Source organism: Tachypleus tridentatus, chromosome 10 (assembly GCF_004210375.1).
Source record: "Tachypleus tridentatus isolate NWPU-2018 chromosome 10, ASM421037v1, whole genome shotgun sequence".
Taxonomy (NCBI): Eukaryota; Metazoa; Arthropoda; class Merostomata; order Xiphosura; family Limulidae; genus Tachypleus; species Tachypleus tridentatus.
In genome coordinates this window covers 171,117,328-171,142,429 of record NC_134834.1, presented here as the reverse complement: position 1 = coordinate 171,142,429, position 25,102 = coordinate 171,117,328, and the positions used below count along the sequence as shown (strand labels likewise).

At 34.0% G+C, this 25,102-nt stretch overlaps 1 protein-coding gene across 3 annotated transcripts in view; it reads left to right on the top strand.

Moving 5' to 3' along the window:
- Window positions 1–25,102, top strand: part of LOC143230907 (uncharacterized) — an 87,447-nt gene that overhangs the window by 2,324 nt on the left and 60,021 nt on the right. For 2 of the 3 annotated variants that reach the window (XR_013016676.1, XM_076465207.1), the window contains exon 2: window positions 15,112–15,219. The exons of the other annotated variant lie outside the window; for it this stretch is intronic. Coding sequence is in view for 1 of the 2 variants with exons in the window: in XM_076465207.1 (XP_076321322.1) it covers window positions 15,112–15,219 (108 nt within the window). In the remaining variant the exon portion in view is untranslated. The remainder of the gene's footprint in view (window positions 1–15,111; window positions 15,220–25,102) is intronic. 3 annotated transcript variants of the gene reach the window in all.

Genomic DNA, 25,102 nt, shown 5'->3' with positions numbered 1-25,102 from the left:
CAAACACACTTTCTAATATAATGTGTCATTCTTATTGTCACGCTCTTGTTTTCATTTGGTTATCACCATTTGTGGCTGGTTTATTGTCATTAGCCCTTCTGTCACCCCTTTCTTCTTGGCAGTAATTTTGTGCACCATATTTCTACCTTTGTTACCTAACTATTCATCAATAGATTCTCAATTTGAGCCTATTCTGGTTGTCAGGTGACCCTGTTTATGGCCATTTTCATTTCCAAGTACTAAGAGGTGTTTTTTTTTGCTGTCCTTCTTGCCAAATTCCCTTACTTCATTGAAATCTTAATGAGGTTTTACATGATCTTGTGCATCTTCCTTTCAAACTGTTGGCTTCCTGGCTTTACTACCATATTTATTTTCTTATATGTTTCCTCCTACTTGTGATAAAATAAGAACTTTAGCATTTAAAAATGTACAGTAGTGGTTTCTTGAAGACAGTTGAATTTTTTGTGTACTAAAACATGTAGTTTTCATTCTGTATTTTAATTTTATACATTAAACTATTTACATTTTTAACATTGAAGTTCTTACTTTTCTTAGAAATCTGTGCACAAGAACAGTCATATAATAAATTGGATTCCTACTTCTCTCTTACAGTTACTATTGATCTGATATCTTTCTTATAGATGCTTCTTGTACCCTCTTCCATTGCACTTATCTTTTCATCTTCCCAGACTGATCCTTTCTTTTTTAGTCTTTGACTGCTAAGGAGGTACACCATGCTTCTGTTCTTTCTCACTTCTTTCTCTCTCTTGCCTATTGAACCATTTGAATCTGGTCTGGCTCCTCTCTCCTGTTGTGCTGTTCAGTGCACCTTATCACTGGCTACTCCCTTTTAAGGGGCTCTACCTTCATCTTTTCCAATTCTGGGACCCATTGTTTTCCATGAACCTCTTTTCTCTATTCCTTATGGGATGGGTCCACCAACTCCTCTATTGATATATTTGTCTCAGCAGGTGGATGTTCACAGACTTTTACTTTTCTCTAACATTTGGTTCATAACGTTTTCAGTCTCTTGCATCTCTTCTTTGCTTTGATGAGCTCATCCAAGTGAATTCTTTCAGTCCATTTATCTTCTCCTCTATCCCTTCTGGATGTTTTATCTTTTAGCTTATGATGGTTTTCAGCTTCTATAGGTTGGCATTATTCAATTACTGTACTATCTTGAAGAATAATTCATGCTATTTCTCTGTAAGTGCTCCTCATTCATTCCACAGAATCTCAACAGGTGGCTGGTGTTACTTTGCAAGGTGCACTTACCCCAAACCTGCATTATGTGAGGTTAATAGAAAGCACTCATACCACCTGCCCTGGCTCTACTTGTATTCAGTGTGAAATGGGGTATTTTAAAAGACCACTTGAGGTGTCTTTGTGGTAGATATTTTTGCACCAGTCTCTCCACTATTTCACTGTAGAATTTTTGCTAAACTATATGAAAAGGTTAGTAATCATCTCGGAAGTTAATATTTTACTTAACTGAAAATGTTTTTCTTATAGGTATCTTACCTCTTCATGCATTTCCACTTATCTTTTTCACTTCTGATGCACATTTCTTCCCTGTCTTATCAAAGAATGAAGTTTCACAGTAAATACATGAGAGAAATTATTGCACATTGAGGTGTATTTCTCCTTACTGGTGTAGGGTTTTTGTCACATGATGATATCATCACACAATGGTGCAATTAATGTAAAATCACATGAAATTGGATATGAGTTGCTCAAAGCTAGTGGCATGTAAATCTCATTGGCAGACATACAGAAGAAGATAGTTAAAGCATGTGTGAAGATAATTATCTGTTGAAATTTTTGGTGTGGTAAATACTAACTTCCCAGATATCATCCTAGTAGCCACCCTTTGAACCTTTTCTAACAGTTCAGAAACCTCTCTAATATAATGAGACCAAAAATGAATACTGTACTTCTAAATGCAGTTCACATAATGACTTATACATTGATGTTAAAACTACTTTAAGACTTATATTCATTGCTTCTATATATATATATGTTAAAATCATATTTGACCTGCATTAGCAGCAGCATGTTGTTTAGTTGATTTAATAGATTAATAAATCCAGAATCCTATGATATATTTCTACCATAACACTATTAAGGTTATTTCCCATCAAAATTATGCCCTTAATTCAAATTGTGATATCTTGCATGCATCACCTTTCATTCATTATAGTTAAAAGCTTTTCACCATTTATTTGGTCATTAAATAATTCAAATCCATTTGTAAGGCAGTAGTGTTTTTTCACAGCCACCAACACTCAAACACTTTAATAACATCAGCAAATTTAAATACTCTTTATTGACCATACCTTTATCTTTGTCATTGGGTATCAGGACAGTATCCCCCTGTGGACAGAATTACCCAAGGTGATATTCCACATGGAACAACATCCTTTTTTCTAGATAAAGGTGATTTCAATGTGAAAAAATGCTGCATTATAGATGACAGTAAATTAAAAATGTTATTTATGAAATATCTTAACACTCCTACGAAAAGTGGGGCCTAATAGGCCCCAGAGCAACTTGAAAGGTTATTAATATTAGGCTAATAATTTTGTATTTAAATGAAATTGCCATTTAAATCCATTAATGAATGGATTAACGAGATTCCCACTGTTCCTATCTACTATCTAGCGAAACCACAGCCAGGGGAACGGGCTTGGAGAAATCAGGACTAGAAACGTCTTTTCGTAGGAGTGTTAATGAGCATGCACAGTTACCCTAGATTCAAGGTAATTGTGTGCCTCAAATTGTGTCATTTGTTCTTTGTCAAGTTTGTAATTTTGGCTTGTTTTGTATAGTTCTCTTTGAACCCTTAAGTATCACGTAATCTGTGAGACCTGATAAAGGAAAAGAAAATTTTCTATTTAAAGAATATGTATATGTTAAGCAAAACAATCTAACAAATGGATTTGTATCTTATGAATGTGAATAACATCAATACACAGTATTCTGTAAGTTTGTAGATAGTGTTAGAGAATGAGATAATTGACCAACTGCATAATTATACCTGTGCACCAGATTTAGGAAGATTAGATACTATTAAAGCTGTATGGGATGTGGTGACACATGCTGAAAACATACAAGAAACATTACAACAAATAATTACACAGACAGTTTCAGTTATAACTGAAGATGCAGCAGAAACATTGTCTTTTGTTCATCATCAATGTTGTGATGCCAGATGTCACAGACAGTGAGTACGTAATTCTATTTCTGTGCCATTGCAAATTGAACATCTTATAATACCAGACCAATACAACACTACAAAGAACAGCTAATATTTTTTTTTTATACAGGTCCTACAGGTAAAAGAATTTTAGTATTTGGAACACACAAAAACAAAACTTGTTTAGAACTTCATCACATTAGTTCCTTGCAATTTCTTTGCCATTACATTAGATTATAAAAGATAGCTAAGATTTCATTTTATATAATTCAGGTCGTGCAGGTAAAGGACTTTGAGTATTTGGAACACACAAAAGCATAACATATTTTGTCAATGGACATGCCATTTCTTGCATATATTCTTTTATGGTTAATTCTGAAAATTTCAATTATAAGAACAAAAAGCATCTTTTCACTGAAAGTGTAATAAAAGAATGTTTTTTTTTCATTTAAGCCAAAATACCAAGATTGCATAGACTTTTCACTTAAAATAAGGATGATCACATCATTTGTTTTTGTTCCACCAGACAATGTCACCTTAGATTGTGAAGAGGTCTGAAATACTCCAATTACATCCAATCATAATTGTTTTGAAGACATCTACCTTAGCAAACCACAGTTTTGAGGGTGTCATCAACCAACATTTGAAATAAATCTTTCAAAGCAACAGATGAGCTGCCAAAAACAAACAGTTTTGTTGAAGAATGGCATAGATGCTTTCAGTTGAATGTTGGATGTATTCACCCATATATTTTGAATTTCATCACATTCATTCAGTGTGAACAAGCTTTATCACAAGTTTACTGCACACAGGACATAGCTGGTCATAGTCTGCAACTTGGAAGAAAGAATTACAAAGATGTGATATTCTGACTAGTTATAGTAATTCAAGATCAGAGAAACAGCAATATTCTGAACTATTTGTGCTAACTTTTCAAAACTTGGGTTTTTAGATGTACTAACTTTAATTGTTATCCAGAGTTCAGCAGGTGTGTTAGTCAACTCCAGTCCTCTGGCACCAGCCTGCCATTCAGGACTTTAAATAGTAGCAGCAAGTATTGGTATTAACTAGAGTTTTAATGTATTAATAGGGTGATTGTTGTATGGAAAAACAACAAAAACTTTCATTGGTAAACTGGGAGGGCAGCTCTTTGTAGAAGTTTAAGATAGGAATTGATAATTTCTGATACAATACATTATTTCCACTCACATAAATAGCTGTTATCAATCAGTGCTGTCTTGTATATGTAAAACATTTTTGCATCCCACAAGCCTTGAGCTGCTATGTACCTTACAATCAAATGATTGAAGTGTGTATTGCAAAAACCCTCCACCAATAAGAGTGTGACACACCCTCTTGATGTATGACTTTCTCTATTATGACTCTCAAAAACGGCACCATTTTAAACATGTTCAGTCCCAAGGTTTATCTGCAACATTAGACAGTATTATTGGTGATAGTGACACTGTCTGCCTTGGAAATGTTTTTTAGATTTTAAAGGCCTTTAATCTTTTTAATTCTATTTACATTTTTTAATTTACACATTATACCTTTTTTAATGTGATTCCCTTTTAAGAATCAAAGTACATCTAGTTTGATTTGAAATTAGAAAATGGCCATAACATCAAACAACTTGAAACCAGGACTGGAAAGGCCAATTTCCAGTGACTAACAGTGGTTTGTGAACTTACCTATTAGTCTTCCTGGCAAGTTATGATAATTACAATTATGCTACAAAAAGTCCTTTACAACTTCTATTACTGTAGTTTTTCTCTTACTGCTGTAGACTAGATGTAAAAATTGGTTTTTATGCTATATATGTTTTTTTTAAACTTTGTTTTGTTTTACCTTAATTTTCTTTTACAAATTTTACTAATTTTACTTTAATTTTAACTTTTTACTGGACGTTTGGCACAGATAGCCCTGTTGTTTTGTGCCATAAAATACCAAACCAACCAACCATCATCTCTCCTGTGGTACTTATTTATTATCCACCTCATTTCTGAGGCAATCTACAAAGATCCCGAGGGTTTTTCAAGGGATTTTATCTCCTTGATTACCTCTATGTTGGCACATTTATCTTTTTTGGTTCTAGCCATACATATATGGTTTTTTCAATGTTGGGATTTCCAGGAGAGAAACCAGCTTTGTCCCAGGTGCATTTACCACCTTCTTATTTCCAGGACTTCTTATGACCTCTTTTATTCAGCAGTGTGTTTTTAGTAGCACCTTTAATCTGGCTCTTCCTTCATCATTTCAACCTCTGTCACTGGCATTTCATCTAGCCCTTCATATCCTCTGTCTTCAGGCCTGGTTTTATTCACTTGGTTTTGAGATCCAGTTTGACCTGGTACATCACTTCTCTTTTTTTTTTTTTTTAGCTAATTCCATTCACCCCTTCTATAGGGTTGTTTATAAATGTAAGTGAAGAATTTTCCACCTTCAGTTGTTGGGTTAGGGATTTTCTGTCTCCTTGATCATGGTTACTGGGCTCCTTTATCTCACATTTTTAATTTTTCTTGGTACCATAAAATTTTACCTTTATTACCCTTTTCCTCTTCTTACATTCCATCTGTGCTAGTCAACCATCTCAGCATGATGTCTTTCTGGACTGGGCTGTTAATTTGGTTCTTCATTGGCATACTTTCCCAAGTTTCAATCTCTGTCCTTGTTCTTGATTTTTCTCGTATCCTTTAAAATATTTCCATCTTCTTTTAGTTTATGGATGTAGCATGTCAGATTTATTTGCAGTTGATGTTTTACATTCTTTGTATCATTCCACATCTATTCATTTTTATCTGGATTTATCTTTCTTTCCCAAACCTTCAAAAGCTTGGAAGGGTAATTCCTCCTCCTTGCCAATTTCCCTTCCTTCCTTTTCTCATCCTTATACTCAGTCAGATCCAAATAGGCTACTATGTCCTGTCTGTGTTTTTTGTTATGTTGCTCATATGGCTTCCTTCTATATTGTTCATTCTGACCTATTCATTTCTGGCAAATATCCTTTGTTTGTGATTTTTCTCCTTTTATCCTGACCAATTTTATTTGGTTTTTGATTTGATTAGCATATTCTTCCTTTTCACCTTCTTCCCATAGTTTGGCCCAGATGTCTTCTTATCTAGTCAAGCATCTCATCTCTGTTACCTGTTGGAGGAAATTCTTCAATCAGGCATGTTGACCACTCCACATATATTCATATCTCACTATCTGCATCATATGTATATGTTGTGGGTATGGATAATCAAGACTAGTTTTATCCTTGGGAAGAATAGTATACTCTGAGACAGGCATCCCCACCACTTACTGAACTAATTCATTTTCTTTTATTTTAAAGCACATTTAAGTTATTGTTATATTGAAATCAAATCCATAAAAGCTGACATTTCTGAAGCTCATCCATTTTCTCCCTAATACTTGTAATATATAAATAATAACATCTAAAATTCATAACTATATCTAGTGCTTTTATTATTAAGTCTGACATACTTATGGTATTAGGTTTGATATAATTTATGCTCTGATACTCTAACACCAAACATTCTTACTACTTAGCTCACTTAAGTGAAGCCCATCTCAAGCAAATAATTTGCCCTTCTGAAATTGATCTCATTGGTCCAACCAAACTGCCTATTGCTTTAAGCAGTTACCTAATAAATGTTTCATTTAAGCTGTGGATCTGGCTAAGTAATTAGTGTTTAAACCTAAACTAGAGATGGGGTGGATATTTAAGGATATTTTGAACTTTGAATAATTTCCTTATGATGGTTCATGGACAATTAGTAATCATGTCTTTCAGCAACAAGATTCTATCTATGAAATGGTTCTCAACCCTCTAGTGTTTCAGTAGTTGTGGTCTCATCTGGGGCTTTCTTAGATGTTTTTGCTACTCATCACAACACCATATTTTCTCTCTTTTAGCCTCTAATTTCTCATCCCTCAGCTCTTGCTGTGAATGCATTCATTGATCATTGGTCCAACCTTTTTCTTTATGCCTATCTTTCTATTCATCTTCTTCCTCATTCTAGTCACTTCGTGTTGAGTCTTTCTGCTAGTTCTGTACCTGCTCTGTTGTGTTTTCTCTCTTAAACCTTTTCTGATACCCTCCATACTCCTTCAGCCTCATTCCTCTTTTTCCTATCTGACAATTTTTGTCACTTTGACTATGTTTGAGTTTTCTCCAGTCCCTTGTGAGACATTCCAGACTCATCATGTGCAGTTTTCCTTTTCCTTTTTCTCTTTCCTTTCATTCTCTCCCTCCTTCTTTGAGAATGGTATACATTTCATAAGTGGTTTTTGCATCATGTATTCTCTACTTCCCATCCTTCTGTCCCCCAGTTGCTGAATGCTTACAAGGGTGTTCATCATAGGCTTTTTGCTTTCAATCATTACTTGATACAAGACAGCTCTACCTACTACTCCTTTCTTGTCTCTTCTCTGCTCTTTTGTTGTTTTTTTTTGCCTCCTCCATCCTCCTCATCTGGCAGCCCTTCTTAACTGGAGCCAGAATGTTGTACTTCATGCTTTTAACCTTTGTCTTTTTACTTTAGTTTCTTGTTCTTTGTGCTATCTTTACCTTAAGTTCTGTTTGTTCCTTTTTACCTGTTGCCACACATGATCTCAACATGATCCTATATTCTTCATCACCCTACTCATGCTATGCTTCCTATAACTGCTGTGGTTCTGAAGGAGAACTTTTGTTTACTCTTATTTCTCTTCCTACCATTTTTCACTTATATTCTGTGCAGTTTGTTGTTATTTGGTCTACACTGCACCTTTCATGTTACCTTCTATACATCATGTAGAATTCCTTATCTCCTCAAGAAAATTTCCCCATAATCTTTATGGGCTACAGCAGCCCATCCATTCAGCCAGTGCTTTATTGGATGCAGATTTGCATTGATTCTTTTTAGGTTTGCTGTCACTGAATCTGACAACTTACACATTCTGGTTACTCACTTCCATCATTTTTGGTGGAAATTATTGGTGGGTTGTCTTCATACTTTTTGAACATTTTCTTCATCCTCTGGTCTTCCCTACTTCTTCAGGATATCAATTTTCCACTGTTCCTATTCTACATAAGTAACTGACTCTGAGTATGTAAGCTTTTTTTTCTCTGTATCTCTTTCTGTGGTCTATTTGTTTATCTGAAGATCTAGCTGAGTGGCCAGTGGTGGCTGCCAGGGTATTCTTAATTTTAAATCTACACCAAGTAACCTTTCAGGTCTGTAATGCTCACTGATGAGATGTTAGGTGTCCCACAAGACTGCTAAAGGTTTCTTATAATATATTAATTCATATATAATGTTTGTTCCATAACATACCAATTGATGGACTGTTCTGAATAAAATAATATCTGGAATGCTGCCCATCACTTTGGACCTAGTGGAATAATCTGGGACTGGCCTGTTTTTGAAAATAGAGTTTTTGTGGTTACCTGTTACATAGTGTTGAGGTGTTAGATTCATTTAGACTTCTAACCACATTTTCCTACATCTCTTAATGGAGTATGTGAGTCATTGCCACTTATCAATTTCTAGTTGCTGGCTTGGTGGACTGTGAAGGATTCTTCTTAAGTGTGACCATTTCTACTTAGTAGAAAGCAAGGCAGTGATGTTCTGTTGGTGGATATGGTGTGTATTTTTCTCCTATCATGGACTTGATTTTGACCTACATGAATCTAACACATGTTGTTTTCCCCTCTTGCTGACTCTTCCATCCTACTCTTTGCATGGATGTTGGTTTTCAGGCAGTATGGCATTGGATTGGTGCAGAACCAGCCAACATAATTCCCCACACTGGGTGGCCTAGTATTGGTTGTGTACTAAGACTGTGCAACATGTGCCTCACTTAGGTTTTGAGAATGGAAGTAGCTTTTCCTTTCTGCCTTCTAGTCTGGAGGTGATGGTGGTTAGGATCTTTCTCCTACCACAGACTGGAAGACACATACCTGATACCACATGGTATTGAACTGGAGTTGACCAACCAAGTATGATTTGACATGCAGTGCAATACCACCTTACACCTTCTTATAAGTCCATTTTCCCTGTTGAACTTGCTTCCTTTCCAAGAGCTTGGTGACACATATCTTCATTGCAGGTGAAAACTATAATCTCGTGCAGATGAGTTGTAGTCTTCCATGGAGTCAGGCCCAGACATAATTCAGCACAAATTCCATCTCATTTATCTCTTAACTATGTTTTGAAGTATTTATTCATTATTATCAATCTACACACATCCAGCAATTGTATGATTAACTGAAGTTGAGCCACTCCAATATGGTACTACCTGTGCCTTCTTGATTTGCTGTTTTTCTGTTGCTGCACTCTATATGTGAGTGTTTATTTTACACATGTCACAAGCCTTCCTAATCCCTTTATTGTGCAAATCATCATGTGTCACTTCTCTACCAGTAGGAGCATTATACATTCATGGCACATGTAACTCCCTTTATGTGCTTCAACCAAACTGTTACTTCTTTTTTGGCAGCATTTGCACTCATATGTCTTCCTTTTTTGTCTTGATTAAGGTTTCAGATTGATTTCCTTCCCAAGGTGGTTTAATTTAGCATATTTAGTTTTTCTTACAACATTGAGGCTGAAATTACCTTTATTCTAGTTCCATTTATCTCTTACTTCAAACATTTTTGTCAGCTGAAAGAACATTAATTCTGAAGTTAATGTTATCCATAACAAGAAAGAATGTTGTCTGAGTCAACCTTTATTTCAAACATTGCTTCACTTCTTTCTGAACATGTGTAACCTGGACTGGCTGACAAGGACTTTAATTGCCTATTTCTACTTACTTAATTTGTTATTTCTTCTCTTACCATTCCTGATGATTCTGTTTCTGTCTCTCCATGTTTTTCCATATTTTATTTCTCAGGTATGTGATGTTTTATCCCTTGCTGCTATTATATCTTATGACCTGTATCCTTCATTACTACATGAATATACTTCCCAACCCTATTTGGTTTTCCCCATCCCTTGACAATTGAATTCATGCTGAAAAACTTGCCTCTTGTTAGACAGTGGTGTCAATATGCCTCATCTCAAACAGGCTTTGGATCAGTTTGTTCTCACATATCATTGGGCTGACTGCTCATATCTTGACCAATAACTGTTTGGTTCATTTTTATCCACTTGAGGAGGTAGGCCCAGAATCTTCCATTACTCTCATCCATGTCCAATTTTTTACCTCCACCTTACCCTCATGACTTTTGCAGTACCTTTCTACAATCTATCTCCCTCTTGAGGCTCTTCACAGAAATTCTGGGGGATTTAATAGGGACATCCTCTCCTTATTGACTCATTTGTTGTATTCAGCTCTGGCTTTGTAAATATGGCTTATCCATTGTTAGGACCCTTTTAGGTAATGATGCAGTTTTATCTTGAACCTGTGTATCTGCTTCTTATTTCCAATATTTGTGTATATCTTTGTTTTAAAGATGTTTTATCTTTGATATAGTCCCAGACCCCTTGGAGTCTTGGGTGGCATCTGTAGAGAAAGAATTTGCCCTTTCATATCTGGTAATCTATTTATCTTAGTCAGAGCTGAGAGTGGTGCTTATTTCAGTTTCCTATCCTTTCCAGCCCTTCCTTGCTTTGTTATGGTTTGTCATTTTTCTCAACGACACACAATATGCTGCTGTCAGTTTTAGTAACTACCTGTTGTGTTTGGGCCTGGTGGGAGCTTGACTTATGGTTTTTATTCATCAGTGGTGTCCTTTCACCACTGATGTTCAGATTCTTCAGGCTTTGTTAGAGGGATTTAATTGAATTTCTTTCCCCATGTTCTTTGTTCCAGGTTCCAATTCTCTTCTTCTTGGGATCCCATAATTTGCCAGCATCTGTCAGAGGTGATACAGGACTTCTTCAACTAATAAGCTAACAAACCTGTTGCTCATCATTCACTGTAATTTCATCCTCATCTGCTTGTGGTTCATAAAAAGACCAGGAACTGGAGACACATTATTGATCTGTCCTACCTCGATTATTTTATTCAGCTCCCATGTTCCACCACAGACATGGTGGACATTTTCTCAAGGTCTGTTGATGACCAAGATGAATGTTTTCAATGCTCATCTGCATATTCTCATTTTTGTATGATATGTATTTATCTTTGGTTTATCCATTGAGGGATGGTATACCAAATTTGGGCCCTGTCCTTTGGGCTGGCCTAAGCCCCTTATGCTTTTTTATGAGAGCTTTTACTCTTCATTTTCATGCCCTGAGGCTGTGTTTCCCCTTTTTACATAGATGACTGGATATTTCTTGTCCATTCCAAACAGAAGTTGGTCAATTATACTCATCAGCTACTTCCCAAAGCTATTCAGGTAGGTTGATTGGTCATATTTGAGAAGTCCCACCCAATACCTTGTGCATTTTGATGTCTTTTCCAACACTTATCTCAGTTAGGCCCAGCATCCTATTCTTTGACTCCATTCTTTGAAATTATCAATTTGCCATGCCTTGTCTGCTCCCTCACTTTCTGCATGCAACAGATCCTCACATACAGAAAATAAAGGAGCAGATAGCCATAGCAAATTGACAATTCTATTTTCTGCACGTGAGTATCTGTTGCTTTTGGGGTTTGGTCTTCTATGACACCACTAATCCTCCTAAGCTATGCATTTATGTGCTCCCTACTGTGGACTTTGTGCAAGTAATGCAGTTGTGCTCAGGGTCCCTTTCCTCCTTCCCTTGTACATTATCTTCTTTGGTGGTTCGACAATACCCACACAATGGAAGGTGTACCACTTCTTCCTTCTCATCCAAATGTACATCTCTTTACAGATATGTCTCTCTAGTGCTGGAGTTTGTGGATTAATCACCAGGATATTAAGGTTAATTGATCTATTGATGAACACTCTTTGGTTTTCATCTTACTAGAAGGCCTGGCCATTTATAGGGCTTGGGTTCACTTTCTTTCCATTGCTAAACATTGTCTGGTAATGATCCATTCTGACAATTCAGTGATGGTGTCTTATGTCAATCACCAAGAAGGCATCCAGTCAAGATCCCTCTGTTTTGATACATTGTATATGTTATATAGTGCCGGCATGCAATACATTCATTTAATTGTATGCAGCATTCTGTGTGCTTTCAACCATGTTGCAGTTCATCTTTCCCTTTTTGACAAGATTTTCCTGTCAGAACTGTCCTTTCTTCCTCTTGTTTTCAAGTAGCTTTGCAATCTCTGAGGTTTTTCTTACATTATTACATTTACCACTGCCATCAATTACCATCTAACTTTCTTTTTGTCCCCAACATCTCATCTCAAGCTTTGGTAATGGATGCCTTCATCCAGGATTTTTCATGCAAGTTCCTATATGTTTATTCTTTTATCTGGCTGCTTCATCATGTAGTTTCTCTTATTTATGTCACTCTAAGCTGGGTCTTTCTGATTACTCTCTAATGGTCAGCTCAACCATGGTTTCTTCTTTACTCCAACTACAATTATATATATTCCTTCCTGTACCATTCTCTTATTACTCAACCTCCTTTGTCAACTGCAGTCACTGATTCTACATCCTGCACTTCAATTTCTCCATCTTTATGCCTTGCTTTTGATTAGTTCTGGGTGAGGAGATCTGGTTTCTCTCACCATGTATCTTATCATTTGGTTCACTCCATCTGTCTTTCCTCCAAGGAAGTGTATCAGCAGAAATGAAAGGTCTTTTGTTAATGGGCCCAGGCTCAAGGATTTCCTGCTGCTCATCATACTGTTCCGAGTGTCTCTGAGTTTCTCATGAGACTTTTTGATTTCAGGTTATTTGGCAGCTTTATCCCATACCTTTTGTCTTTCTTGTTACTGCAGGGTTTTTTTTCTTATCTGTAATTACCATATTAATCCATTCCTAGATATGTCAACCTCCTCTGTGACATGCTCTTCTAGATTGGGATATTAATGTAATCCTATATTTTTTTACTTTACCTATATTTGAACCTACTTCCTCATGTTCTTTGTTTCACCTGTCCATTAAGGCATGTTTTCTTCTTCTTTTGACTTTGACACGTGGGCATTGGCAGTGTGACTTGTTTGCCATCAACATTACGTACATTTTTACCACCATACTCATCTTTTCCTTTATATGGATCATTTTTTTCCTTCTCAAAATCTGTGATAAATTAAGGTAATTCTTCTTTTTTTTGCCTTTTTCTTTTTCCTCTGTTTTTCATTTCTACCCATTTCCTATGTTTTATTCTATGTTCTGTGCATGCTCTTTGTTGTTATATTGCCCACACATCTTTCTGTGGTTCCTGTTTCTGTCTCTATCCCATTGCAACCCTATTTCTCCAGAAACCTCTTTCCTTTTACCCTCACCATTTGTGTTTATCATTTTATCCAGTTTGCTTATTCCTCCTTGTCCTCTTTCCCACCATCCTTTGTTCTGTGTTATCTCTCATCAAATATGACCTTTTTCCTTGGTTTTCATCTTTATTGACCTTTGGAGAAAAGTCTACAATCAGGCATGTAGAACAACCCTAACATCTTTATCTCCTATTATTGACGTGATATTGTGGTTATGGTTTTCTCAAGTTTTCGACTTCACCTACAGCTGTACTTCAAGCTTTGGTGTGACTCTGACAATGGGTAAGTCTTTATTAATGGTTTCTTCTCATTTTGAAGCCCATTCTTTATACATTGAATATATGGACCTTGTTTTGTAGTGAGTGGTGCCTCATCAGGAATTATTTAGCACTAAGTCCACATTGTACACTGTGTCAACTATTCTTGATGACAAGAAACCCACTTGAAATGAAAATGTATCTCATAATGACTGGTATGGGTATTAACACTTTTATTGATAAGCAGAGAAGAATGTTTCAAGCTTCCTAGGTCATCTTCAGGTTAACAAAGAGTTAACCTTCAGTCCACCATACACACACCTTAGCTACTCTACACAATAGGATGCATCCCTGCTTACCCACTTTTCTTATTGAAGAATTGAGTCACTATATCTTTCTCCAGTTAAGATCACTTTCCTGCTGTATTCTTTCCCATTTGATGTGCTGCTTTCATTTTCCACTCTGATTTCTTACACCTTACACCAATGGGCAAAAAGTACACCTGGATCAGAATTGGTGAAGTTCCTCTCTTTGGATATTTGGATGGGTTTGAATCTCTCACTTATGGAGGTATTCTTCAGATGCTTTTGGGAACATGTCTGTTCTTCCATAACACCAGTTACTCGTCTTAATCAATGTAGAATTCTAGCTAATCATGAGAAGAAGAAATTATTTATAAGAAGTTATAATTTTCCTATACTGAAAATATATTCTGATAAGTACTTCCTCTGCTTACACTTCTTACCCTTCCTCCCCACACATTTCTAGTGCTATCTTAATCTTCCAGACTTCACATGAGGGTACTATGCATCATGATTTGCATGCAAGACATATTAGAATCAGTTTATTCCAATAAGGGAGGGGGTGCAGAAGACTTGTAGCATGTGTAACAGAAAGTTTGCAAACAGAGGACAGCAAAAGAATAGCTTATCTTCTGAGAAAAGGAAAGTACCTTTTCCATGCAGGATAATTATAACTTTCACAGTTTATAGGTTAAGTTGTAGATAAACCTAATAATAAAATCATCTATTAATAAATATTTATACTAAAAATTGTTAGTATCACAGATTCTGTGTACATTTTCTGTCTAGTTACATGTAACTGATTTCTAGTGTAAATAATAATCTCAATAGCTGCTTACTAGCAAGAGAAATAATTTCAGCTCTTAAAATGGATAAATTATCCTTATTTTAGTACAACTCTTGTGATACAAAGACACTATAATTCAGTACATCCAGAAAGGTAGGTATGTGTTATTCATTATTACACTATGTTATTATCCTACACAGCATATTCATATTTATTTTTGTACTACACATAATTGATGAAAAATTCATCCAATTTCAGATTGTTATCATTCTTCTTCTTTCTCATGTTGGTTGGAATGGTCCCTCTACAACCATTATATCTTGTCCAAGAGATAAATCTAGAGTAGTCAAGAACATTATCCAAAAGGTTGGTGATGATAAATAATGAAAGTAACTGACATATAGCTTTTCTCTAATGGATGCCTCAGTTGTATCTACAAATCTGTGTACTGTTTCTAGATGTATCTATTTACTTATGTTTAGTCACTTGAACTGTAATAGCTGTAGCATTGACCAAAGTATTGTTTGAAAGATACTCTTAGCTATATTTGCCATTAGAAGCCAGAAAGATTACCTGGAGTGGTTTTAGTACCTAGCTTTAAGATTATCATTTTACAACATTAGTCCTCTTATCTTTAGGAGTGTGTAGCTTAAAACCCTATCAAAAATTGTTTATCTCCCCAAAATTATGTGCTATTAGCATCATTTTTATCATTGTAGTATTCAGGTATAGCGAAAAGTTACAGATAAGTTCCAAGTAGTACTATAACACATGATATTTTACAGAAAAAAAGAATGTAAAGTATAAATTGAACACTGACAACAAAGGAAGAGAAATACAAATAGATAAAAATCTTTATTCATTTAACAACCAAACATATTTCTGGGGCTATAACTAGGCTACCTATTAGGGTGGACCTGATTTTGAAACTTTTTATTTTTCATTTAATTAATAATATTTATTAAAATTTAGATGTTTCTAGTTTATCCAGAAGTTTGAAATACAAATAGAATATTCATTTAATATACTTTGTTCAATGTTCATTATCTCTTTATACACAACTGGCAATGCAAAATACAGTACCTGTATAGTTAAAAATTAGTCATATATGCAGTAGTATGACAGTATGACTGTGTTGTGACTTGTTCTTTAATTTACAAATAAAACTGAAGACTTACTTTATATAATCAAGAAATGTGAACATGTAAATAATTATTTAAAGTAAAACACATTATGATATAAAGTGTTAATATTTTGTATGTTATCATATTACAATCTAGAATTTACCAGAATGTTATTTAAAGATGTATAATATTTGCTATTCTCTACTTTTCTAAAATGTTCCATTTTGTTCCACATATTCTTTATTGTTCTATAGTGTTCCATAATATTCTATAATATTGTTGAATAATCTTATTCTAGAAAGTCTTGTGAACGAAATATATGTATAAAGAAGTTGACACTTGAGCATATTAAGCTCAGTAGAATTTGAGAAAAGAAAATGAAATATAAATTTTGAGTTATACTGTAGGATAAATAAAGCTTGAAGAATCTGATAAAACTAGCTTCCAACAATTTTTTTTTGTTGAGAAAATGGCAATGGTAGCAGCAACTAGAAGCAAGGCTTTGCTGTGGTTACAAAGAGCAGAAGAACCAGAAATAGCAGGAAGTAAATTATCTTCAAATAAGCAGGTTTTGTGTGTGTATATTTTTTATCATCACTACACTTTGAAAAAAACAATTTGTGAAAGTACAAAAACTGTCATAAGAGAAGTTTCATTATTCTGGAACAAAGCTAGAATTCCAGTTTGTCCTGAATAGCATTCTGTCAAATAGCTTGAAACCATTTTTAGAAATTGGGGAAAGCTAAAGAGAAATTTCATTAGAGAAACAGGTGCAGAGAGCCAGTAGAGCAGTTTTACTGATGAACTGGATGATCTGTTTGATATTGCTCATTAAGATGCCCTTGCACTAATCAAGATACCAGAATACAGAGAATTTCTTTTTTCACAAAGAGAGAAAAGATATTGGGGTGGTATGGGATCAGTAGGCATATTACTTACTGTTAAAGAGTTGAGAGTGATGAAAAGAAAGAATGATTAATTAAAAAGATGACAACAAGTAGAACATGAAGAGAAGAGACTGGATAAGAGAGTTGATTGGACCAATGACAGTAATGAGAAAGATAATACAAACTATGATTTTGCAGAAAGAAATGGAATGATACAAAAACCATCTTCTTCTCAGCCTAAAAAGGAAGCAATAGAAAGTATCATAGACTCCAAGGTGACTGCTACAATGTACAGAATCAAGTTGTCAGACAGAAAAGTGACATTTGTGGTTACTGCACTGCCAAGAACCTTGGTCATGACATTCAGGATTTGACAGTTAATCACGCATCATTTAATTGAACACATTGTAATATTTATCAGGACATTTCCAAAAATATGAAGCAATTGCTCAAACCAAACACTTCTCTCCCCCCCCTCTAGTTGCTCATTGGGATGGAAAACATCTTAGCAACTTTAATTCAAAAGAACAAGTAGACCATTTGCCAGTTCTTACTTCTGGATTAGAAATCAGTCAACTCTTAGAAGTGATAAAGTTGGTTTCTGGGACTGATGAGGCTCAGGCTACTGCTGGAGTGCACAGAATCTCATTAAGGCAGTTATGTTTTGATACAGCAGCCACAAATACTGGTACAAAAAATGTGCATGTGCTTTACTTGAAACAAAATTGGATATAACTCTACTGTACTTTGTATGTTGACATCACCTATGTGATCAATTTTTTTCATGTGTCTTCAGGACCAAATGTTGCAATCTTCAGATGGTTCCAACAGCACTGAGAAGTCGTTGATAATTAACACACTAAACTGCAGAAAACAACATTGATCTGAAAAATGCTATTGTATATATCAAACATAAAGTTGTGGATTTTGCCACAAAACAGCTTCAAGGATTCCAGCATAGAGATGACTGCAGAGAATTTCTTGAACTTATCATGTTTATTGGAGAAACTCCTTCTCACTGTGTTTGTTTTATGTCACTAGATGCAACCGTCATGCTTGATGAATGATCAAAGTTTTCTTCGTCCTCAAAATCTACATGCTCCATGATCAGTTCAAACTGACTACACAAGAAAGCAGAGACATTTGTGATGTCTGTATATTCTTAATTTGATTTTACCTTAAGGCTTGGTTCACTATTTCTGATGTATTCTCTTCTCCTCAAAGTGATCTGACATATTTTCAATCTAAAGAAAAATGAAGAAATCAACCCAGCCATATCCAAATTAGCTTCAAAGAAATTTGCTGGGTATTTGTGGTATTTTAATGAAGAGTTGATAGCCTTGGCTTTTTTTAACTCAAATATATCATTATACACAAAGCAAGCCATGGAAAAGTAAAAAATGAACATTAACTACATGAAGGTACCAAAAATTCAACTACTTGAAGGTACCAAAAATTCACTAAAATCTATCAAAATCAACACCAACACAGTTCAGCAATAGTTCTTACCAGATTTTGTGACAAAAATATCTTCATTTTATTTTAGATTTCTGAACTTTCAACAAATTTCTTTGATATGGAACTTGAATTGTAGAATCTCAGACATTACTACAAAGTAGCATTTGAAGTTGTGTGGAGTCTGAAAGTGGTCAATGTTACAGCAGAAAGGCGTGTTGCACTCATTTCTCCTCTACTGGTCAACACTTTGCATTAGTGGCTGGACAAGGGTCCACTTTGGCAAGAGTTCTGCTTCCTACTCTTCATGTGGATTTACATCTTTTCACAGATACTATGCTTCTTCACTAGGAGAGTGTGTGTGTCAAGGATCAAGTTGCATTAGATTTATGGTCTACAACAAAAAGGTCTTATCATATCATTATCCTGGAGCTGCTTACTGTCAAGAGAACTTTGGATCAGTTTCTTCATTTTGCCTGCAGTCAAAAACAGGTTCATTAATCTGGTTATACAAACAATTCATGGTAGATATATTTACAATCCCATATTACCCTAATGTACAATATATAAAAACAAGAAAATAACAACTTTGCAATTAAAAAGTTATATATATATATATATTATAACACAAAATACACAAATATTAACCTATGCAAAATAATTTACAAAAGCATACAATACAAAAAAATAACTTGGTAGGTCCATGCAGGAACTGTCTCTCCAACATAATCACTTCAAACATACCATGTTGAAATTCATCTTTGGGTTTGTATATTTAAAGTTGAAATACATACTATATATAAAGATACAATTTCAGTATTCAAGTGTCATCTGTACCAAAACTTGATATTTTCAAACAGGATTTCAACATTTCTCAGAAGCACAAGGCTTACAGAAGCTACAAGAGTTAAGACTAAATTTTAAACTTACTAATCCTTTCAAGTCATCAACAAAGAGCTAATATAGCTAATTAAAAAAACAATTGATATCTAGGTTTAAAATCTCTTTTGTGTTTGATACAGAAAATGTCTGTCTGAAATGGCCACTCAAAATGAACTAAAAAACCACCTATCTTTCTCTCTTAACAAAAACTTCAGACTATTTTTAAAGAAACCCCAAAATCTGTTATAGAAAGTGAGCATGTAAACAAATGTTAGTTATATGTCATTAGTCAGGCAATACACCTGCAGTACCTAACAAGTAAGCATTTTTACAAAAATATAGAATAGCAACATTTATTCCCTCTTTAAAAAAATGAACAAAAATTTTTAAATATATTTTCAGAGAGTAACTTTGCTCAATATACAGAATAATACTATTTACTATTTATTTCAAATGTACATTCTGGATAAGTCTTTTGCCAACATGTTTTCTTTTCCACTAATATGCTTTATTTCTAAATTAAATTGTTGGAGAAACAAACTCCATCACAAAATTCTCTGATTTATTCTTTTATTTTTAAAAATAAAAACCAAAGAATTGTGATCAATAAAAACAGTAATCAAATTACTTGAAACTGGGTCAATGTTCAAACTAATGCCAAACATTCCTTTTTGATAGTTGAGTAATTTTGCTGTCTTTTGTCAAATTTCTTTGAAGTGAAGGCTACAGGATGCATAACTCCATCAAAACTTTGTTGTAATAATATAGCTCATTTATCTGTATTGGAAGCATCAATAGCTATCTGGAAAGGCTGTAAAAAATCTTGGGTTTTCAGAATTGGTGAACTTTTCAATACTGCCTTCAGTTTTTCAAGTGGTTCTTCACAGTGATTAGACCAAACTAATTTGTTATCCCTTTTTTAACAAATATTTTAAGCAAAGTTATTAAAATTTCTGTAAAATCCAGTCATGCCAAGGAATCTCTTAATTTCATGTTTAGTCTTTGGTTGTGGAAAAGTTAAAATAACTTCCACATTGGTCTGTTTTAAGAGGACTTGACCTTGATCCACAGTGTGACCTAGATGTGCTTTACTAAATTCATGTTTAGATAAGTTGGCAGGCAAACCTACTCTTCTCAACTTAGTTAAAAATCTACAAATATTTTCCAAATGTTGATCATATGGATCATCACAAAGGGATCTATCATCTATATAACTCAAGAATTTGACATATTTTCAGTGAAAGAATTCATTAACCTTCAAAAGTTTGCTGGTGTTTTCCTAATTCCAAAAGTAATGATTCAGTGCTAATAAAGTCCAAAATGGGGTCACAAAGGCAATGAATGGTTTTGCTTGCTCAAATAACAAACACTGGTAATATTCTTTTGAAAGATGAAATTCTATCAAGTATGTTGCATTACTAACTTTGTCAATTAAATCCTCACTTCAGGATACACTCTATGAAGTTGCCTTGGTCACCACATTCACTTTTCTGAAATCGATGCATACTCATTTAGTTTTATCAAATTTTGGTACCATTATAACAGGGGAACTATATTGATTAGTACTTGGTTCAATAAGGCCCAAACTCAACATTTAATCAGACTCTCTGTTCAAACATTCAACTTTCCAGGGTGCATTCTGTATGGGCTTTGTCTAGTGTTTTCTGATTGGTTTATCATCAATCAACTCACTGCCATGTTTCAAGTTGCTTCTGCATGGAATATCATAAATACATCTTTAAATTTAGTTAACAAGTGTGGTAACTGATCTTATAGTTCTTATTCAAACCATGCATCTCTGATTTGACACTTGAAAGTTGCCTAAAATTCTGCAGTCTAAAGTGAAATTATAAATTATGAGACCCTGATTCAACTTTACATGTATTTTCAACCTCAGCTACTGCAACACTAACCAGTTTGGGAACCTATATCCAAAACTGGACTTCAGCATGTTGATATAATGTACTAACTTGCTTATACTATGATTAGTAATTTCAATAATGTAATCCAAATCATTCAATTTTTTAACAACTTTGCAAAGTCCTGAAAATCTAGCCTTCAAGGGATTCTGGAATAGGTACAAATGCTAATACTTTAATTCCATTTTCAAATAAATTAGCCTGTCTTCTATGATAATATCAAGTTTTCATTTTTTCTCGACTAACTAACTCAGTTTTTCTCTAAAATCCAAAATGTAATCCAAGATATTAGAATGGTTTCCCTCATTTTTTAACCAGTTGTCTTTGAGCAACAACAAAGGTCCTCTCACATTGTGGAAAAAGATCTTGTCAAAACTAGGGATTCGAATTGACTTAGTAGGGTCATCTTTTATTCCAAATAAAAGTCAATGTGCTTTTAAGTCCTAATCTTCTTTGTGTTCCAAGCAAAAAGTCCTTAATGTGTGTTTCAGAACTTGATGGTAACATTAAAGTGTTTCCTGACTCTGAGGATGGTAACTTGTAAACGTAAGTGTCTTGATGTCTAATTTTTCATGATTTCTTGAAAAGTTTGCAACATAAAATTACTACCTTGATCACTTTGAATTTCTCTAGTTAAACCAAAATGTGAGAAAAGTTTACCAAACCTTCAGCAACAGTTTCAGAAGAAATGTCTTTGATAGGAATATCTTCAGGGGAACTTAGTTGCCTGATTCAAGATGGTCAACAAAAATCTATTTCATTTTTTTATCCCAGGAAAGATACCTATATTGTCTACAATAATTCTTAAGAATTGTTCTTTGACAGAAATAATAGGTTTCAAAAATGCTTTACAAATTTTATTATTTGGTTTTTCAACTATATGAACAAGTCTTACATGTTCTGCAAAATTTAGTTATATCTTTTCCTAGTCCAGGCCAATAAAATTGCTTCATGACTCAACTTGGTTTTTCTAACTCCAAGATGTCCAGCAAGGAGTTGCCATGTGTTAAACACATAATTACCCGTTTATAAACTTCAGGTACAACAATTAGGTTTCTAACTTCTCAAATCTCATTAGCACGAGTCTTAACATTCCTCCATGTCATGCTTCCTGTTCTAAGACTGCTTCCTCCTGGAGAGGGACCAAACTCATGTTCTTTTTCTGTCTCTCAATTAAAGTTTGCTTATTTTCTCTAAATTTTACTGAAGGAACTGATTTGTCTCCAGAATCTAAATCTACAAAAAATGTAGTGCATAAATCATAACTGTCATTAGGATCTGATTGTTATCCAACTTAGTTGCAATCAGATTCCTGACCAGCTGTAGTCTGTGAGTTAACAACAGCACATGTGTAAATGTATCTAGAAAACCCTGGTTTGGGTTTTCTGTCTTTTTGTCTTCAACAAGAACATCCTGCACAATCAGCATGACATAAACCTGGTTGCCTGCAACATCACTCTCTAAAACTAATGAAACTTCTTTGATGAGCAGCTCAGCAACAAGTCCAACTGTTACAGGACTATTAACATAATTACTTTCTAAGTGTATCCTGTACAGAATACTTTTCCCTTCTGGGTTCAGCATATTTTCAAGAACTGAACTTCACTTGAACAAAAATTGGGCTATTTCAGTATCTCTAAAGAAAGTAATGGTTATAGAAGCACAAACTACAGAATAACTAGCATAAGCAGATGAAACAATTTTTTTGTCCACATAGTGATCAAAACATGAAGGTTCAGGTTCCAAAATTATCCAGCACTTAAATCCATTAGGGCTAACTGACTTGTAAATATTACTTCCTTTAGGTTTACTCTTATTTGTAGACTGTTCGAGGTTTTTCTAGTGTTGGGATAGTTTGATTTGAAATGGCCAGATTTCGTACAATAATAATAAATGTTTGAGTTTTCATATTTTCTTTCAGAATTTGTCTTATTTTGATTAGCTTGATTTCTCAGTTCTTTCTTTTTATTTTTGACAGCAGTAAAACTAGAATTTCCAGAATTTTTTAAGTTTTAATTTTTTCACCAAACTGAATTGTGAATAAAACAAACTTATCCACTAATTTTGCAACTTTTAACAAAGTCTCAACTTTTTTTGGTCTTTAATATGCACTTGACATTAAAAGGTGGACTGTACAGTAATTCTTCAACTGAAATGAGTTGTCTAAATTTTTCAAAATTGTTGCTTGCAGATATAGATCTAAGCAAATTTCTTGACTTTACTTTTTTACATCTAGCAAATTAAACATATGACTTAGTAGATAACTTAATACTTTATTTAAAATTATGCCTGTATTTCTCTGGGATGCTTTCATGTGTTTCTCAAATTTTCTTTTTGACAGCATCACAATTTGTATAGCCTTCAAGACTTAAAGGTGAAAAAGCTTTTAGAACTTTCCCTGTTAATTTTATTTGCATTAACATAGACCACTTATCTCTAGGAACTTCCATAGGTATACAAGTTTTCTCAAAACCAAAAAGAGACTATCAGCATCATTCTTGTTGAAAGAGAGAAAAGAAGCTAGTCACTAACATTGATGACAGTTTTTCCATATCTTCCAGTCTGATTTCCAGATCTCAAATGACTTCTTTGACCTTGATCTTCAGTTACTTTTAAGTCTTATTCCTCTTTCTGTTTTCTTTCTCAAATCTGAAATTTTGTTCAAATCTACACTTTTTAAATTTGTGATCTTCAGTTTATCTTCTTTGTTGAAATCTGCACCCTTCTGTTTCAAATTCAGGTTTTTTATTTCTGCAATTTTTCAAAAGTCAGATTTTGATTTTGCATATTTTTAAAATTCAGAATTATTATTTTCAATTTGTGACTTATCTTTGGTTTTAATGTGTATAATATCAACTTTCTCCTTAATGACAAAGTATTTTCTCATATTTAATTAAATTAGCTAGGTCTAATTTCAAAATTTCTTGTTATTTTGCCTTTAAGGATACTGTTAAGATCCTTACACAATTTTTTGACTGTCTTTTTGTAATTTCAAATGTTCTTCCCTTTCAATAAATTCTGTTTCCAAAAAATTTGTAAGACTGAGATTTTCACACATTTCAAATTAATTTTTTATGGTTTAAATATATTCACAAAATTTTACATCATAATAAACTATAACATATTTTCAAATTAAAATCAAGTTTGAGTACTAACAAACTAAAATTTTAAACAGATTTAAACTAAAACTTCAAATTATACAAACTACAAATAAGATATATTGCACAACTATTTAAGTTCTACAGATTTTTCTCTATTTCTTACACAAACTTTAGCTCTCCTTGTATTTTATATGATGGATGAGCCCCCAGTTGTTATGATCGTGTATTATCATACTGTATAAAACAATAAAAAGAAGAAAATAACAACTCTGCATTTTTGTAGTTTTATAGGTATAACATGAGAAAACATAAGTATCAAATATAACTTATATACAATAATTTATATAAGTGTATAATACATAAAAATAACTCTTTCTCATTAGATCTTTGTCTCTACAGTTTAACATAATCACTTCAAACATAATATGTTTAAATTAAGCTTCAGGTTATAAATTCAATGTTGAAATTCAAGCAAGATGAACAATTGCAAAAGATCACTGTTGCAGTGTCATTTATACCTAAACTTGTCAATATTTACAAGAATGGTTTTTAACAGTCTTCCAAAGCACAAGGTAAAGCAGACATAACAGAAGTTAAGACTAAAATTTACTAGCTCTTTGAGTCATAAACAAAAATACAACATCATAACAATATCAGTCACCAGGGAGAATCCCCTTATCCTTCCCTTTGTTTTCATTTGTTAGAACTCCTGTTTTGGACTTGCATGCAAGGTATTCAATTCCTTGCATCTCATGTTCCAGGTTCTTTCATTCTGGTTGTGGATCTTTGTTCCTGTCTAGATAAAATGTATCAAAGGGAGTGGTTTCTCATTCCTCAGGTTTTCCAGTGGTTGTGCACTCAAGTGGGTATCACACACCTGG